This window comes from Lipophrys pholis (genome assembly GCF_963383615.2).
Source record: "Lipophrys pholis genome assembly, chromosome: 11".
Classification (NCBI taxonomy): Eukaryota; Metazoa; Chordata; class Actinopteri; order Blenniiformes; family Blenniidae; genus Lipophrys; species Lipophrys pholis.
Genome location: NC_137631.1, coordinates 24281047 through 24301150, shown reverse-complemented (window position 1 = coordinate 24301150; position 20104 = coordinate 24281047). Strand labels below are relative to the sequence as shown.

Genomic DNA, 20104 nt, shown 5'->3' with positions numbered 1-20104 from the left:
TGTTTTTGCATATTAAGGCAATCTTACATAAACTCACATTGGATGTGATTTAGAAAATGTTATGTTTGATTGTCTTTTACTCAAACACAGGCTGTTGCAATGAGTTACTGTGATATGCTAAATGCATCAGAAACAGAACAACTGTTTATGTCTCAAAACATAATCCTGCAAGAAATTTGATTTTTTTGGGCTGTAAATCCTACAGTAAGTGTGATCAGTTTTACAATATTGTCAATTGATTTTTGTATTGATGAATAATGATAGATGCTTAGTTATGTCTCCTAAGTGAATAAGGCAAGGCAAGGTGAGTATATTTCTATAGCATCAATCAGACACAAGGAAAATACATAAAAACAAAGCATTTACGAAAGGCATTAAAAGTACAAGAAATAAAATAAACGTTTTATTAAGATGTGATTAATGCAATAAGTGCAATCTATACTGTTTAATGGTAGGCCTGAGCAAGTAATAGTATTTTATGTCCTAATTTAAAAGAAATGATGTTCAGAAAGTTTGTTCTACAGGTGAAGAGTGTGGTAAATAAAACGCTGCTTCACCCTGTTTCCTCTGACTCTGGGAACACTTAATAAACCTCATCTTGAGGACTTCAGGGGTCAGGATGTTTCATATTCTACAAGTAAATCTGGTAAATCTGAGAAGTATTTAGGCCTGAAACTATTCAAAGATTTATGGACAAAACTCTGAAATCAGTTCTTTGACATACAGGGAGCTTAATGCACCGAAAAGTCTTAAAACTGCTTAAACAAAGGATTAAGACCATAATAGACATTATTAATATCAGATTGTTATTATGCCAATATTGTCAAAGGGAATGAAAAACAGAAAATGAGGAATGGCGTGTAAAAAGCTAAAAGCAAAGAGGAAATCTGGATTATGGTTATGTTCTGTTTATGCATGCCTCCTCTTGTAGTTTACAGTCCCTGCATACAGTTTATCATGGAGCTCTGAGGTTCATCACCAATTTTAAATGTCTGACACATCATTGCTTACTGTATGTTGGATGGTCTTTATATACTGGGAGACTCAATCATTGGTGTGTTCTTATTCACAAATGTATTTTAGATTTGCTCCCATCAGAGATACACGGACTCTAATTGCTTGCATGATGTTCTTTTACTGTGTGTTCCTACAGTCAGGACTGAACTATGGGAAAAGGCGTTCAGGTTTGTGGCTCCATTTGGTTGGAACAACCACAAAAAATACCTGAAACTCAAAAACCTGGTTTCGCTGGACTCTTATAAGAGGATGCTTAGTGACTTGGAGACAGACACATCTGCCTGCCGATGTTTTGAATGATGGACTTAATTTAATTTAAGGGCAAAATATTTTTTTGCAGTATTGACATTTTCTTATATGCTTTATGTGTACAGTTGCCTGTTTTGTCTGAAACTTTTTATAATGTCTTGGCCAGGACACTCTTGAAAAGGACACTTTCAATCTCAACGAGGTTATTCCTGGTTAGAAACAAAAATCTAAGCGATATATTTCATTTAGGGCATAAAATAGTCTTCCAGTTCGTAAAACATGGGGTGATGGAGATCAAATGATTTAATCTAGCCTTGTTTTAGGTTGAACCCCCTCCCTCACTCCCCCATCATCACTCCTCCCTTCAGCCTCGCCTCCACCTCATCCCCAGCTGATGATGATGATGATGATGATGATGATGATGAGGAGCCTTGAGCTGCCACCGCTACGGAACTTAGCGCGCGGCTAGCGATACAGTAGCATCGTAAAGCAAATGTGCACTGGCAGTTGGCCGTAAACGACGCTGGCTTTTGTTCTGTGTTGCGGGTTGTGTGAACGCATTTACACCGCGACACCCCGGCCGGGTCCCGGTGCGCGCCAGGCTTTGTCCGCGGCGGCTGACGGCTGACGGGTGACGGGAGAACCGGAGGACCAGAGGACCAGAGGAGTGTCTGGCTGTCGACGCTAACGGCTGGCAGCGGAGCTAGCCCGTTAGCTCCCCGTTCTGTTTCAACACTTTGGTTTTGAATGTCGGCGTTTTTCGACTGGTGTCAACGTAAGTGTCGACCCCCCCTCCTCCCCAGCGCTCTGACCCGAACTGCCGTAGTCTCGTTTGCCGGCTGCCGAGTTGAAAGTTCGGGGAAAGTTCAGTTTAATTTTGAACTGATAACGCTACAGTGCTTGTTCAGTGGGTGGCTAGCTTGCTAGCCAGCTAAGTGGAGGGGAAAACTCATGTTTGTCAACAGAAACGGCAAAATGTGTCTCAAATAAATGAATATACGAATAACTTACTCTCGTCACGCTGTGGACGTTCACCCGAATGGAAAACACTCTTTTCAATCTTGCTATTTTGTTAATGAAGCAACAGCTCCATAGTTTTTACTTTTTGTTGTTTTTAATTAGTTTATCCATAAAAAAGACATGCCGTCATTTCCTGAACTGGTTTTGCAATCTCAACATGTGTAGAAATCACAACTACAAAAGACTTGTCTAATTTCACATACTTTATTTTGTTATTTTAAGTACTTGTTTGTCTCCAGCCCGGATTGCTACTAGATAATCCCAGTGTTTATAACAAAGTAAGAAGAAGGCTAAAGGACAAACTAAAGCAAAACAACAATCAACAATGTCACATGAGTAGGAACAAGGAAATGTCTACTTTGAGCATTAATGAATATAGAATACAATTTTATTTATATCGCACCTTTCCCCGACATGAGTCACAATTTGCAGCACTAAAAACCGAAAAAATAAAATATGTCGCTAAAATTGTATGAATAAAAGAATGGAGGATTGCATGAACCCATTAAGACCTCAGGGAACACATGCCATATCTCATCAGGATTGTTTGGAATGTTTGTATGCTTTTCTCTTTGGATTGCCACTTTTATGGACATGTTCACACAGGGTTAAAAAACAGGAATAAGTGGATGATAGATCAGGATGTCCACGAAATCTATTGTATAGGTATAACTAGTATAGTGTGAACTGACGAAGAGTAACCAATGCTTCACTAAGGCCATGGTAGATTTGTGTAGTATAGGTGAAAATCGTGAAGATACAAATGTTTCTTATGAAACGGGTGAGTTTGTAAAATAAATGAGGAGAGGATGATTGGTCATCTGAGTCTAAATCCAAACTTGAAGCTTAGAGTGTTCTGTGGGGTTCATAATGAATATGGAGGTCTTTTACGATGACAAATTTAAAATGTTTTGCAATTGTTTGTGTTTTTGCAGCCATGCAAGCTCTGGATGAAAGCTGGACCTGAGCCTCTGATGGTGATCAGAGGTTTTCTGATTGTGTCACCTGACCCCTCCTCATCCATGTAACCAGCTGCACGTTACTACTCGCAAACAAATCTCCACTTGGGAACACAATGGTCCTTTATGCTGACCCCACCCAGGCCACGGGGACAAGAATCCCTCAAAACCAGGCTCTTCAAATGATATGATAGTGGCCGCCTGGATCACTTTCTGTGCCTGCAGGAGCCTCGCTCGGGTTCTGCTCTTCCTCTCGTCCTCAAACTCCCTTTCTCCATTCAGGGAGACCCTTGCTAGTGTGGTCTCCGGCACTGGAACCATGGGTAACAGCTGTGTGTGCCGAGAGGATAGTGACTTGGAGGACCACCATCATGGGTCGACGAGAGCGACACGGGGACAAGCTCGGCGAGTAGATCACAGTACGGGCGTGGGTGTTGATGCGGGAGAGGCTCGGAGCAGCCGGCCCCGGGATCCTGTCCGGCCACCACGACGAGGTCGAGGACCACACGAACCTAGGCGGAAGAAGCAGAACGTGGACGGCTTGGTGCTCGACACACTAGCAGTGATCAGGACACTTGTAGACAAGTAAGTCTGGTAACACTATTAATTATTCAGAAGTGAAAATGGAAGGAAGAGTCAGAGTGGTTTGCACAGCTTTCAAATTAATGTCCTGTAGATTTAATAGTCCTGTCAGTACCATTTAGTGTGTGCTGTTCTTTTGAAAAAAGAAAATCATATTTTTGGTTGATTATGCCAGTAAAATCCAAATTTATCACTGAGTAAAGTCTCTTTCTGCTAAGGTATTTTAACTATTTAATTCATGTTGCTGTTTGACATTTTTAATGCAAACCATGGCTGGACTATAAAGTATATTGCAAGCCTGGACAGAGTGAACTATCATAAATGATTAGACATATGAAAGGATTTGCTGTTATCTAGAAGAACAAAACCCAAAATCCAAAGACTCAAGTGTTTATATTGTATGTCTGTTATTACAGTACTCAACAGGATCACATGAAATCGTGTAGCCGTACTGGAAACGAACATCATTAGCTGGGACTACATGTACCATATGTAATTCATTTAAACTCTGACCATCTTAAGATCTATCCCATGAAAATGCTTCTATCAGATTAAATTGGCCCTATTTGATTGAAGTCACCATTGAACTAAAGGAGATGGCACATTTTTGCTCTACGTTGGATATGCACAAAGTCCAGTTTTGAGAAAACCGGCCAGGGTAAAGCACAACTGGGCAATACTGCATATTCAAAGAGTTTCAACCAGTTGAAAGTCTCAATAGAAATTAGGTTTATTGGCTTGTTTAGCAACCAACAAATCCAACTTCAGTATTGATAGACTTCAGCGTGAAGCTGGATGTGGGATATTATGTGCATAGTACGAAGCTTTTATCATTAATCCACTTACCAAAAGTAATGAAACGGCTCATCAATCTGATCACTTCAATTATAGTGTCTGTGTAAATGGGATAAACTTACCTTGACTAAGTTTCCTCTGTGTTTTATTTTTTGCTTTTATGAAGTAGAATGGTTTCAATAAAACTAGAATTTTACCTCATAAATAAAGACGGATCCTAAGATTGAAAATGCTCGGCGCTCTAAGAAGCAGGTGCAGATCAGTTGTTTACTTATAGCTACACAAGAGCAGACTTTTAAAAATGTTTTGAAAAGTCTATTTGTTTCCTTCTCTTGATTCACTCATAACTTGCTGCAATGATTTAGCAAGATTGGCATGGCCTCAGTAGCTGCTGTGAAACATGACCTTCCCCATTCTTCTTTACTGAACGATCATAGGCACATTTTGAAGTAGTGTGTTCATACGATGTGCTCATGCACATATGAACATTTAACTAGGTCCACATTCGGTGAAGGCATTTCAATTATTTTTGACGAGCTATCAGTCTGATCTTCATAGCAATAGCAGCAGCCTGAACTTTAGTGACTGACCAGTCAATAATCTGTGTTTCGTTTTTTTTTTTCTGCACATGGTGCAAAATCTTATAACTGTGTTCAACAGTACAGCAAATCTGATTTCTGGATCTTGTAGACACAGAAAATTGGGTTTTCTGAGCATCTTTCTTATTTCATCTTTGATAGTGATTCACTTATGGCCATTAGGGCCTGAGTCACTGCTTGAAGCAGCCTTGCGTATTTCTGTATTGTATCAAGGCTGCATGAGTGTCCCTTTTGTGTGGCTGGTTCCACCTTCAGGTGCTTTTGAAATCTTCTCATGTGACCTTGTTGCTTCCATCGCTGAATTTTCAAAGGGTATTTGTGCTTCTTTTTTATCAGAATATTACATCTAATGAGGGTTCTCATTCTGTTGTTTCTCAACCAAAGCCTTAACATTTTTAGCATGGCAAATGTTGAATAAGATGGTGACAAAATACCCCGTGTTACTACCACAATAAAGGTTGGATGCTTGTGGCAATTTTACTCGTTGAAATAATATCGTATGTTTAGTTAAAGTTTTGGCTATATTGATAGAATAGCTTCAGTTATTCTTGTTCCTTCTGGGATAAGTACAGGTGAGAATCTGTGTTTAATGCTTACATTTCTGTTCATGAAATACAAACCCAACAATCAAAAATAGATTTGATGATGTGATAATCACATTATGAGTTTGGGACAGGTCAGAACAAGCAAGCGCAGCAGCTTTCCAAAGTATGAATCATTTATTGGCATTGTTGTCAATGTTGTGATCTTGGAGTCAAAAAAGATTGTGATTAACTGGTTTTATCTCAATGTACCATCAATGAACGTGTAAAAGTGTGTTTTAAAAAACACTAAATTGATGTATTTTTGTATCTCAACCTTTCTTTTTCAGTGACCAAGAACCCCCTTACTCTATGATCACGCTGCATGAGATGGCAGAAACAGGTAAAGAAAACTATTTATATACACAACATTGACCTTAGATCTACAAGATCTGTCAATATTCCTTGGAGGAATATCTCGGCATTGTTACCAGCAAGTTGTCGCAGTCCTTTTTAACTGTATCAAACTAGTATTTGTAATTTAGCATCCATTCTGACACCAGACATACTCAAATATTGAATGATCAAAGTCACCTGGTTGTTTATGAACTACCTTGTGTTAATCTCAGTGGTTGATGCTCTTTGATCAGGCATCGCTGTGCTGAATACTGATGTGAGGATGGCCAAAGCAGCACTGCTGTATAAACTTTCCTTTCTTCCAACACATAGAAGTTATTCTATTGGTTCAATGACTCATAACTACCAGAAGTAACACTGTAACTCTTGGATACCCGAAGCTGTTGGTTTTTTTTAAGGCCCGAGTCGACCTGCAGTGATCTGCATGTCCAGACTGGTGCCCCGTTGAGAAATCTGACACAGGGTCATTTAAGCCTCGTTTCCACTGTACAGAATGTGCCGGTAGTGTACGGTTTCGGTTTTAGTGCCTCCCCACTGCAAAAGTTGTGGTTGGTACCGAAGGGTTACGATTTTCCGTCACCCTTCAGTTGGGGTACCCAGCCCTACGGAACGGGTCGGATAAAGAGGAGCTAGAATGAAGCCTTCTGCTGATTGGTTGTGACGATCGTTACACTCAACGAGCAGCAATATTTAAATAGCTCATCTGGTTTTTTGCACTTTCATGTAATATTGTTTGCCCACATTTCCATTGCACTCTGACGTGCACAAAACACGTCTGTGCCTGTTGACGCCTTTCAAAGCTTCAGCTAATGTTTGTTGTTCAAGCACCTTCATATGCATTTGATAGATGATGTTGTCATGCTGTGTATGTGTGGGCTGGCCTTTAAATTCCTGCATTTGGGCTTGGTGTCATTCACATTGGATGTTTGATGCTCACCAGTGTTCTGTGGCTTGACAGCAGCCAAGCTTGTATTAGCTTGCAGAAAGTGAATCCTAAAGGCAGTCAAGCAGCAAGTCAGTCAGCCGTCCAGTCACTTTCTGTTTGACATGTGCTGCTCTGTTCCATTATTCATAAGCCAGTTGGCTTTCATAAGTGATAGTGTGTGAGATGGTTTCTTACTGAGTCACCTAATGGACAGGAAATGCATGTTTGAGTGATTGTGAGGCAGACTGATTACTGAATGCGGGACAAAGTAGTCTGCAGAGTCCAGTTATTTGGATTATCGTGTATCATTATGAAAGCAATGGCACTGTTTGGTATTTTTGCATTAAGAATAAAAGGACCAAACTGGATGACATTTTTTGGTGAATAAACGTCCAAGTAGTCAGAGAATGATGCCCCGGTTTGATACCGTAACTACTTGAAGAGATAAAACATATCCTTAAGTTTGTTTGCATATTTCTTTGTTGTGGAAAATAGAGTATTACATTGAAATCTTCATTTTCCAACATTTTTTTTAATGGAAGTTCCTCAGACAGCCATTTAACAATGGAATGTAGCTGCAATGTCATGGTTTGAATCCCACTGAAGGTTGCAACGGGAAGAGCTTCAGCATTACATTTTTTGACAACTCAAACATGCAGACCTTGATTTTCTGTGGGTTGTGTTAGATGAACACAACTGATACTAGGCTGACCATAGAGTGAATCCCCATCCCACCACTAACCTCTTACACCAAACATAAACTTTTAGTAGTGGTCTTATTGTGCCATGGCCTTAAAGGAGACATATCATGCTTTTAAATCCTTCCTTTTTACATATAAATCATACAGTTGTGGTCTATACAACGCGAAACTGCAATGCTTGGGTCTGAATTCCTCATTATTATAGCTCCACAGGCCCCTTTTCAACCCCTTTTCTGATGCGCTTCTGAGAGCAACTCGTTTTGGGGCGGTCTCTTCAAATGCAAATGACACACTTCATACCCCTCCTCCTCTCCAGGTTGCAGAGGTGACACTCGGTTCAACGTCACCCTGTTCGGCCATCTTTGTAGTTTGATAGAACAGATACAATTATCTAGCGGCGCAGAAACTTTATATTCACACATTATTTACAAAATGTCAACAACGGAAGATTTGTCCATCCAGCCATACATGTTGGAGCCAGAGTCGGACCCGGCGGAGCGAGATGAAAATGACGATGATGCACCTACAGAACAACGTCTTCATATGGATGTAACGCAATGGTGTGTTACTATATTTACACTAACTTCTCCATCCATGCCCACTACTACAATACTGCCTGTATTACAACGACTATTTAACACAGAAGTTACATTATAATCTAAAACGAGCACACAGCGCTAACATATGAAGACGGTGCAACTGCTAATGCTAACAAAACAATGACAGGGACGTCTTATCATCACACTTTTTAGCGTTATATACAGCTTACCGAAGTGCTCTGTTCGTCGTCTCCATAGATAGAAGGAACTGACCGCTCAATCAGACGAAGTCTTTCGGCAAATCCTTCTTTATACTGGCGGAGGTTGCTGAAGCAGTCGTCCTTAAAGTGATTCGCGCACACAAAAATGACCTTACCCACAGATGTGGGTACATTTCTGTGAAAAATAAAACTCAACCAGGCACTTCGAAAAGGTTCTGATGCTGGGAGACGGTGTAACGAAGCTTGTGGGTTACTACATCCAACAACCGAACATTTCGACTTATCCTCTCGTAACTTCGGTTGGACTACAAAATCGCAGCGAGAAACAAAAATGGCGGATTGCTCGAAATGTCGATGTCCTAATTTGGCAGTTCCGCTGAGAATACTGTGACGTCATTGTTCAAAAAACGTAATAGAGAATAGAAAAATCGAAACCGATCGCAAAATATGACCAAAACAGAATATAAAGATATCAACGGAGCACCTGAAGAGACTACTTTGAACTTTTCTGTACTTCTAAACACTCTAAATATACAACAACATGCATTTAAGGGCTAAAAAAGTGGATTTAGCATGATATGTCCCCTTTAAATTGTCATGAAGAAGACCATAACGTAGTGTTATCTTACTGCCACATTGGCTCTTTGCTGTGTTGCTGATGGTGTGTACTGTGTATGATTTGTGACTTAAATGGCGACTTCATTTCCCCCCACTTTTCTTCGAGACGATGGCTGGCTGGAGGTTGTCCAGTCTCTGATTCGAGTGATCCCATTGGATGATCCACTTGGCCCCGCAGTGATCACCCTTCTGCTGGACGAGTGCCCTCTCCCCACCAAGGTTTGAATCTGACCCATTTTCTAGAAAGTAGATCAACACAGCCCTCATCGGTTTGTGAGTTTTCACTCAAATTAGGAAATTGCTTTGTGTGCTTCTTTTACATTTTCTGATTTAATGTGATCCATCTTCACAGACCAGATGGCCAGATGCAATATGATTTTAGGTTGTCCGTCTGTAACATTAGACTTTCACCACTGCTTTTTCAGCACCCCTGCTTCTTCTGCTTGAAACAAACAAAATCTTGTTAGGACCCCCTGTTTCCTTGACTAGAGTCACCTGAGGACAGAAGACTCTGTTCTCTTTGCAGTTAAACAGACATTTGCTTTAGTATCTCAATATGAAATTAATTTGAATGTGCAGTATTTTACCTTGCTTTAGATTTTTACATGGAAACTGTGTACATGCCCTTCACAGTAACAATCGGCATGTGATCTTTTTCCAGGATGCCCTTCAGAAACTCTCCGACATGTTGAGTCTGAGTTCGGCTGTTGCGCAACAGGATGCTTTAAACCCTGCTAAACACAGAAACACCACAGCTGTCCTGGGATGCCTGGCAGAGAAACTGGCTGGTAAAGTATCTGTCTTGATTTTTCTTTTGGAAATGCACCAGCCCAGTCATCTATCCATCACGTATAGGCATTTGTCAAACAGGCTCAAATCCTCGATTGACTCATTGTCCTGCTTCTGACACATTCAAATTTCACTTTCTCCAGTTCATTGTGTCAGAATGTAGATGTGAGGTAAAGTGCAGAGTGTGAGGGACATACACAGCTCCGGCTTAAGCAGAGTCTCTCCGTCCGTGTACGAGATATTCCCAAATGCCAGGTGTGATGGTCAGATGGTATACTTGTCATTGATTTAACTGCCTTAGCTTAGCTGATCTGCATTTTCAGAAGCAGAAGAGACTTTCTGAAAAGCGAGGTTTAGATTTGTCTTCATGATGCGCTGTTAACGACGTACCTTTTCTAAACTGTTTACAGATTTCATTACAGGAATAAATTAATACTGTCATGATGAAGATTGGGTTTTTTTAATCTTTTTATTTGGTTTTATTTCTATTCTGATTTTCCCTTTTTACATGTTTTTTTCCTATTTCTTTCTTTCCACAGGACCAGCCAGTATTGGATTGTTGAGCGCTGGAACCCTTGAGTACCTTTTAGAGAGCCTGGTGAGCAAACACTGACACCTCATATTTAAATATGCAATTCAGTTAACAAGCTGAAAGCTTTGCAATTGGATTTAAGTCGCTTCACTTGTAAAGTGACGGCTATACCTATTCTGCGGTCAGTTGTGGGAGCAGAGTAAGATGCTGACTATTTGTGCAAATGCAGCTTTCAAGCTATAAATTAATCCGTGATGTGTAATCATGTTTAATCAAGTCAGGGCGCCAGATTGTAGATTGTCCAAAGCCTTCCAAATCCCCGGTGAGATCACGTCCAACAAAGAGAGCGGCATAATCATTAGGTGGAAAAGAATTTGTCACAATTTTAAAGGTTCTTCTCGCTTTTTATTTTATTTTTATTTTTTTTAAAGTAAGTCTTTGTGTTTCTTTTTTGAGTGACAGTATTTTAGAATTTTGACATTGATTGAAGTGTAGGCAGCAAAGTGAAGTGGTTAATAAGTTTCTCCTGGTTGTCAGATTGGTTTCTGAATGTAACAAAACTTTTTTTGAAATGAATTTCTAACACAAGCTACAATTAAACTGAAATGATGGGTTTTAGACTGAATAAACAAGTAATTAAACGTCTATTAATTGAATCCCACTAACAGTATTTTTTTGTTCTCCTTCAGAGCTCTGAGGCCCACCCTACTGTCATGCTGTTTGCCCTCATTGCTCTCGAGAAATTCTCCCAAACCAGTAAGTGCACTTAACATCCCAGAGGTTACGATTAACAATTGGAAAAGTGAAACAAGTCTGAAAGGAACTTTAGAAAATCAGTGAACCAGAATTATATTAAGAAGCCTTTACTGTGCCACTGTGTTCACTTTTACTGATGAATGCCGGATGTCGGCTATTTAGTAGATGCATTTAAAATACTACGTTAAGAAATCATAGTTCTTTATAGAATTCACTGCAGTTTGTCCTTTTTAATATCCAAGCCTATCGGGTTTAAGAATGGGAATCTGTATTATGGACAACTTGGTTTTTATTATTGGTTTTGGCTGGAAGTGCATCCAGCTTAAAAACTACAGCGCAAGTTCCAATGATGTGGGGGCTGCTGAACAGACAATAAACATCATCCGCTAATTGTTTGTTATATTCTGAAGATTCCAGCTAGTTAATACTCTGATTTGAGAGGCATCACACCCACCTGAGTTTCAACACATTGTGGTAACTTCATAAAAGGCATTTATTTATGTTTTTCCTGTTACGGGGGCCTTTATAGACATCTGTATTACTGTATTGGCACAAGAGACATTTAATCAGATTTTTGGTGTCATTTTTTTCCTATTAAAACACTTGTACCTCTGTTTTAGTGACCTAATTAAATGAATACAAACACTGTCTTCTCAATAAAATGTAGGTTGATGTCTATTTTTATGAATCAAGGCAGGTTTCTGGTGTGTGTGTGTGTGTGTGTGGCTCTTTGAACTGCCAAAATTTCAACCTGTAGGTGGCTGTGACTCAGTTCGTAGAGCAAATCTTCTTCCAATCCAAAAGTTTCCCTGTTCATTTGTCAAAGGCCTTTGAGCTTCATCCCAAACTCCCAGTAGAGATCGAGCAGCTATCATCATTGATGTGTGAGTGAATGTATGAATGTAATGTTCTTTGATGCTGCAGATGCGGTAAAAACACAACACGTAAATGAAGCCCATTGACTTTTAGTGCCAGTTATTTATAACTTGCTAATCTTCCCCCTCATGTTTTGTTGGTGCCGAGTTGGAGTGAATTGGTTTAATCGGCATCTTCTTGCCCTCAGGTGAGAACAAACTCACAGTATCAGAGTCGTCTATCAGCAATAGACTCGCTGTCCTGGAGTCGTGGGCAGAGCATCCCGATTATCTCAACAGGCAGGTTGGATTTTGTTCCCAGTGGAGCCTTGACAACTTGTGTGAGTATCCCCATGCTTCAATCACTGAATTTGTGTGGAATTGCATATTAAACAGATTTCACCATGACGGAGTCCTGTTTGATTTTTGTGTTTTGACTCTTTGTTGAAATAAATTGTTTCTTGTGTCGTCCAGTCCTAAAGGAAGGGCGCCAGTTCACGTATGAAAAGGTCAATCTCACCAATATCAACGCCATGCTCAATAGCAACGATGTCAGCGAGTACCTCAAGATCTCTCCAAGTGGTCTCGAGGTCAGTGTGTGTCCGCTGATGAGGTGTAACACTCACCAAATCCACCATAAATCCTGGAGGAATTGGGTGATTCACCCTTTTGTTTTTTTGCTCCTGTTTTCAGGCACGATGTGACGCCTCGTCCTTTGAGAGTGTGCGTTGTACATTCTGTGTGGATTCAGGGGTTTGGTACTATGAGGTGACTGTCATTACGTCAGGGGTAATGCAGATTGGATGGGCCACCAAGGACAGCAAGTTCTTAAATCACGTACGACTCTTCAGTGTTTTTCATTCTCAAGCGTTTAGGAACCCCTCTCTTGAGATTGTTCGTCTCCAATTATTCTTATCTGATTGTTGTTGTTTTTTTTGTTTCAGGAAGGTTATGGGATAGGAGATGATGAATACTCATGTGCGTATGATGGCTGCAGGCAGCTCATCTGGTACAATGCTCGCAGTAAACCTCACTCTCACCCCTGCTGGAAGGAGGGTATGAATTGCTCACATGATCACACATAGTTGAACCTCAAGACATTAAAAAAACCACAAGCAGTGAAGTCATCTTTAATATCTTGCTTGTTTATTTGGGACGTGCTCCATTATTGTTGTGTCCCTTGGTTATTTTTTGATTTGTATTTTAACTCCTACACTCTTATCACTGCCAACATTCAGTCTCTGCCTTGCCTCCTACACAGAGGGTTAACAGTAATAGCAGCGTTGCCAAGGGTTTATTCTGGTGTGTGTCCTGTTTAGGAGATGCCATCGGCTTCCTGTTGGATCTCAGCAAGAAGCAGATGATCTTTTATCTAAATGGACATCAACTGCCCCCAGAGAAACAGGTCTTCTCATCAGCAACGTAAGTTCTCCCATGATCAAATTGTTTTTGTTTTTTTGGGGGTGTTATTTCATGATTCGAAACTATGGTCTAGGAAATAACTGTGGCCTTTGGGTCACTGATGATTGGTCCTTAGCAGTCTTAGAAATAGAATGGAATATGGCCAAGTCAGAAAACATGACTGTCTTAAAGTGTAATCACACAAAAATGTTGCGGTTGATTAATCAAAATAGCAAAACTAGAGAAACACAATGTGGGCCCTCAGAGGACAGTCCTATTTTATGTGGATTTTATTTGGTGTTTTTCATTTAAATTAGTGCTTACCAAGGATTAAAAAAATTCAATTGCAACATTCATAAATGAATTCAAAAATAGTGGGTCATGCATTTATTTTGTTTGGGCTATGTAGTACTGTAACATAAAATTGCAATATTATGCAAGACTTGTAAGGGTTTCTATTTTTTTTAAGAAGTTTCAACCTGTAAAGTGAAATCATTTATATTCAGTAGCAAGTTTATTTTAGCAAGTGTTCTTGATAATAATCAGACTACAGATTGTAGCTATTCACATTTCTATGGTGATTGTTAACTTTGTATAGGTGGATGTGGTTGCAATGAAGGTCCCACGCAAAAAGGAAATTATGAGGACACCTTTGGCCAAGAACACTGATACTACTTCTATTTATAACAAAACAACAACTAGTTACTTTGTGAAGTTTCTTGTCATGCTCTCTCTTGGTGTGTCCAACCTTGATCTGAACATTTCTGCATTATTTCAGTGTTGCTTTAACACATTAGCTGAACTGTTCAACTGAAATTCCACCAGTCATCGGACTGGTGTGACTGATTTTGTCACAGGACATTTTAGTCCTGGATGGACTTTTGAATGTCTTTTATTTACATGACATTTCTGAAAGCAGCACAAGTTTCCCCTGTTTTGGACTTTTTCTGTCTCTTTTACTCCAGAGCCAAACTTTCTTTTTTCTTTCTTGTTTCCTCCATCTATTCTCCTGTGCTTGTTTCTGTTCTGAACACTGTTTGAGGAGCTTGTTGACGGTCAATCATTATAGCAGCGTGTGGTGACGTCTTTTCCCACCATACTGACTCGCTGCAGGCGTGCCTCTCGATCAACCATTTGGAGCTGCAGGATTGCAGCTCTTTTTTTATTTGTTTATAAACAACAACAAAAAAAACATCTGTGCCCTACACATAGCATGATTTCTGCCTATAATGCACATCTTCTCGTGTGTGCTGTATTCAAGTCACCCCTCAGGAATGAACTACTCCAGTAGTATGAAAGTTTACAGTGATTATAGATAACTTGTATCAATATCTGGCGGTGTGAAAAAAAATTAATGCTTGGACACTGCAAGCATAATGGGCAGGTTTTTGACTCGGCTCCTACGCAAATATGCTTCCCAAATAAACAAACCTCTGCATTAGAGTCTGTATTCCTTCTTCACTTTGCATTCACCGACACCACTTTAGGTCACGGTTCAGTTCAGGTGCTCCACAGCAGTTTTAGACTCTCGTCGGTGCTCATCGTATCATTTACTGCTCGGCATCCCACCCCTGGTGTCTGCCATGTTTTGAATCTGTATCTTCATTAAGAAGCAATGCCAGGGATGAATCACTTTCTTGTGCATTAACCACTCTGTTTCTCTCCGTCAGGTCCGGTTTCTTCGCGGCAGCCAGCTTTATGTCGTACCAGCAGTGCGAGTTTAACTTTGGGGCCAAGCCTTTTCGTCACCCTCCCTCTGTCAAGTTCAGCACCTTTAATGACTTTGCTTCTCTGCTACCCAGTGAAAAGATCATCCTCCCAAGGTAAGAACTAGTCCCTTAAGTTTATTAAATTTTTTTTTTCAAAGCACCTTTAATACACAACATGCTGCTCTCTAAAACTCTTACAATCTGTTGTCCTTACCAACCCTCCTCTGACTGGTGAATCATGTGTTTACACTCTGTCCAATGCACTGGTATGGCATGAAACCAACATGACTAATCATTTGGGGTTTCACTCGTCTATATAGAGCTTTTTCATCACTCATTAATGTGTTGGTGTCATTAAACAGATTTTAAGACTTTTAGTTTTTGTAATCTAGTTAAAAGACTCAGTATTTTTCAAAAAGTTTTCCCCCTGTGAACCCCCCCAATCACTGATTAGCAGACAGGATTTGGCTTCACTGAACTGTTTTAAACACCCACGCTCATTAACATGGAAAAGTTAACAACAACACCCTCAAAAAAAAAAAAAAAAAAGCACTGGGCAGTTTCTAGATGCTGTTTATGCTATTATGGGTTTTAATGACATGCAAAGTTAAAGCAGAGAAAAGCCTCATTGCCCATTAATGTAATCTCTGGCACTCCTCTCATGGGTCCTGGACTTCATATTGGGAAGGACTGATCTTAAATATGATGATATTAACAGAATATATAATGTAGAACAAAGTCTGTCCAGAAAGTGGAGCTGAATGCCCAGAAAACGAGATGGTGAGCGTTGGCTTTAGCTGACAAACTGAATTATAATAAAAATGAACCTGTAACATTCTACTTTTTAAAATCTGCGAATTTGACAGTCAAATTTTAATATTTTCTTAACCAAACTGGAGATGCTCTGACTTGTTCGGAGTGTATCAGGAAGTCATATATTCAACTCTCCAGCAGCAGCACCTTTACAATCAAGGTCCATTACAAATAAGCTGCTCTGACAAACTATGATGATACTCTCTGTAGACATAAGAATAAATTTAGAAGTGTATTCAATACCTGTCGAATAATACCAATAGAGCTGTAAGATAATCCCATATGCGTTGTAGCTATGCTTTATTTCAGTAGGGAATCAGAGCAGCGAAGTGGATGAATATTGTAATAATAAAAGTTGTGTTGACACCATCTGCTGCATGAAGACTTGACCAGCTGCCCCTCAGAGGACCTCTGAAATGATCATAAACAAATGAGTCTTGGGCTCAGCCACAGTTGGTGGCCTGTCCACATAACAGCGGTAAATCCAAACAGTGTATGAGGGGACGATTGTAGAGCTTCATGCTGATGTACTCCACTTACTGTGGTTCATATTTTTCTAAATACTAAACAAAAAATGTTGCTTTGACAGGAGCTGATATGTTATTAGATATTGGTCGAACACTATCAAATGGGATCTTCTAATGGGGAATGCACACTTGCTTGTTCTCTCTCACCAGACACCGGCGCCTTGCCCTGCTGAAGCAGGTTAGCATTCGAGACAACTGCTGCACGCTGTGTTGTGACGTCATGGCTGACACAGAGCTGCGGCCCTGTGGACATGGGTAAGTGTGCATGAACTGCGGAGCTACGGCAGACTTGTGGCGTATGCAAGGTAGTTAGTGTGGGTCACTACAGTGGAGATGCTTTTCCACTAGTACCTGCTCGAAACGACTGATGGCCTCGCCTTTTAGCCTTTTGGATACAACCGATGTGTCGGAAGAACTGGTTTCCCTGTTAACTGATGACCGGCTTCCTTGTCACATTATATGTTAAAAAAAATCTGACCAAAATCCATTGCTGTCCTGGTGAACGCCATTTAACTGCATTTCCATTTAAGTTTAAAGTATCTTACTGCTTCTTTGTCTGATGTTAACATCAGCTGCTGCAAGAAGTAGGTCACCAATTAACAGGGGCACCAGTTAAACCGAAACACAGTATAGTGAAAAACATCTTTGACAATAAAACATGATCGTAACAATCCTCATTTTGTAATATTAATAATTTGAGCTGATATCCAACGCAGAGTTGTAACTCTACTCTTCCAAATGCGCATCAGGAGACACAAAATTTTCAGAGTTGATTACTTGTGCACGATGGGGAAAAGCTCTGATGGCTTCACCCACACCGCGGTGGTACTGCATTGTAATGGGAAAACGACTGAAACGAAGGCGAGGCGAGTCGGGCCAAGTAGGTACTAGTGGGGAAAAGCGCCAGTCTTCCACTGTCCATGTCTCAATGACCTTTCACCCGTTCTTCTGTTTTGTCCTAAAACTCATGGTAATACTTGGTTTCGCTGTGATTTCTTTCAGTGGTATGTGTATGGAGTGTGCCTTACAGTTAGAGACGTGCCCGCTGTGCCGCCAAGACATCCAGACCCGTGTCAGACTCATTGCACATGTCTCCTGACACACTTCCCGCCCTTTCTCTGGCAAGGAGAGACACACGAGCCCCACATGTTCCTCCTCCTCTTCCTCCATCTTCCCCTCACCCGTCAGGGCTGTGAGGACAGTACCACGACATTGTGACGACGCCAGAACTGCGAGTTCTGGTCAGAGGAGGTAGCGATGGAGGTGAGGAGAGGAAAAAAGAGGATCCGGGGGGGGGGGGGGGGGGGGCTCAAACCACAGCTGGATCTCCGGAGCTTTTCTTCATTTACCTGCGTCACCTCTTTTGTATCCTTCTGACAACTCGCTGCAGGAACTGGGCCAAGAATCGTCTACTTTCTACTCGGTGTGTTTCTATGAAGAGCGGGGACATTTTCATCAGATTAGGACGCTAAACCAACTTCTCATCTGCAAGCCCCTGTGTTATCATGAGACAACATCATCCAGATGGAAGGATTCCGCCACGCTTTCAGCTCCGAGGCTACAACTATTTAAGCCCATCACCGTCACGCACACGTCTGAAGGTCTCTCAGGGCTGGGTAGCAGTGACAGAGGCAGCCTGTAGAGCAGTATTAAACCCAAGGTACAAATGAATTTGAGATGCATCTTCACCTCCTTGTTTTTTGGCTCTAGGTATACGAATTGTCTCCTCAAGGTAGCGTTTTCATCCTCTTGTGCAACACCCACACTTGTGGCAGCTTTACTGTCTACGCTTCTTCATCGCCCACAAGCCAGGTTTGTCACTGTAAAAACTGCATTGTGTGGGAATGATCAGATAATTGCTTTCTTGTGTCAGAAAACGGTAAATTACAGGTTGATTTCTTGAGTTCTGTATTTCAGATTTAGTTTACGAAACGTTTCCAAAATCAGCTTCCACTCAGAAAAAGAAATGTCATGACTTAAATCATACTTCAAGTCTGTAGTAGAAGTACCTGATTTTCAGCGTGGCTGACCCTGCTGCTTTTTTGTGCTTTTGTGGACCCAGTTACAAATGTGCATTTTGAAGCATGTTTGCAAGTAACCACCCCTTCTCAAACGTCTGGATTGAGCTGGTCTTACTTGATTGGTGCTCACAGTTTGGCAACAATGTAGCTCCAGTCAGTCATTTTAGGAACCAACACAAATAATTATGTCTTAATTTGTGTGATGACATAAGTGTGTCTGTGTTAGGACGACAATTTTCAGTCCACAAGATGTGATTTGATTTTTGTGATTATAAATGACGATAAGCGGTAAATTGTTTATGCAAATGTGAAGTTTACAGGATTGAGATGTAGTGTGTTGTTTGATTCGGCTGAGAAAAGCCCCTCACAGCAACTCTAGAAAAATGTGCTTCACCTGCCACAAATCACAGCACACTTGGTAAGACTCCCGGCTGACATATTTGATCTTGTCCAAAAGAAGAAAAAAAATGTGTCCGACGGCATCAACTGGGAATTGGACTTCTGACAGAGTGAAATGTGGTTTCCCACTTTTTGTGCTCTGTATAACACGACACATGCTCATTCTGCAGTTTCTCCATGCCCCTCCCTCTCTCTCCAGCTTCGTGTTTTCCGTCTGTCCATCCTATACTTGAAGCATCTCTGGGTTGACTGAATTACATTTGTGTATCTGAGACGAGTAACCATATTAACGAAAGACTGCGGTTCAAGACAAATTCTATTTATAGTTCTTTAAAAATCCAAATTCTAAGAGTGATAACTTGATTTTGATCAAATTCTTTATGAACGAGTTGGTAGTCTACCAAACTGCATGAAGAGAATGTGCAAAATCATTCAGACTATGAGAATGGTTTGTGATGCATCTGTCGGTATGACAACAGGCTGGTCTGGTCAGTGTTTACCTTGTATTTTCTGGAGCACCTTATACAGACATGGGAGCGGTGAGAAAAGCCGTCTCTGTGGTTTGAGATGAAATTCAGGATTGTAAAGAATACATTGTATTTAAAACATCTAAGGAAATTGACCCCATGAGCTCCCAAAGATGTGACTTAGTGAAGAGTTGTTGTTTCCTGGATTGTAATATTTGTAATAAATGTATGTTCATGTGATTATTTTTTGAATGACTGGCTTGTGCTTTCTCTATGACAGGACAGACTGCATTTTAAAATGTTTCTCTTTAAACCAAAGGTGTAAAATTGCTTTTTGTAAGATGTGTAAACTCTAATTGATGCTACAAAACCGAAAAACTAAATTGTATTGCACTATGGACAAGATTTAATGGCAAAACTGGTTTAAAAAAAGAAACAATTATTTGCATTTACTGGAAAATATTCTGTAGAGTTTGAAAGTGATACCAACACGTTTCAGTAGTATTTCCTTTTATTATTTAGTACTTCATGCTGCTTTTTAAAAAAAATTATTTCATTTTATGAATTGTAGTGTGGAGTTTTATGTGGCTGTCATTGACCTGCCAAGGGACTGAAGCTTGCAAATTAGCTCATGTATCTTATGAATATGTACAGTTTCTTTCATGAATAAGTC

At 40.4% G+C, this 20104-nt stretch overlaps 1 protein-coding gene across 2 annotated transcripts; it reads left to right on the top strand.

The window, feature by feature from the left end:
* The first annotated feature begins 1683 nt into the window (after nucleotides 1–1683).
* rspry1 (ring finger and SPRY domain containing 1) lies at nucleotides 1684–19679 on the top strand. 2 transcript variants are annotated; one of them, XR_013935805.1, is made up of 16 exons: nucleotides 1684–2041; nucleotides 3222–3830; nucleotides 6093–6145; nucleotides 9270–9382; nucleotides 9825–9951; nucleotides 10492–10550; nucleotides 11174–11240; nucleotides 12304–12435; nucleotides 12569–12684; nucleotides 12788–12931; nucleotides 13039–13150; nucleotides 13414–13516; nucleotides 15166–15318; nucleotides 16695–16799; nucleotides 17547–17807; nucleotides 17935–19677. XR_013935805.1 is itself a non-coding variant. In XM_080475434.1 (15 exons), the coding sequence occupies exons 2-15, from the start codon at nucleotides 3433–3435 to the stop codon at nucleotides 17641–17643; spliced, it is 1779 nt and encodes a 592-aa protein (XP_080331560.1). In that variant the 5' UTR covers nucleotides 1684–2041; nucleotides 3222–3432; the 3' UTR covers nucleotides 17644–19679. The 2 variants fall into 2 exon arrangements, 1 of the variants encoding a protein (XP_080331560.1); XM_080475434.1 differs by having other exon boundaries at nucleotides 17547–19679.
* The last annotated feature ends 425 nt before the right edge of the window (nucleotides 19680–20104 follow it).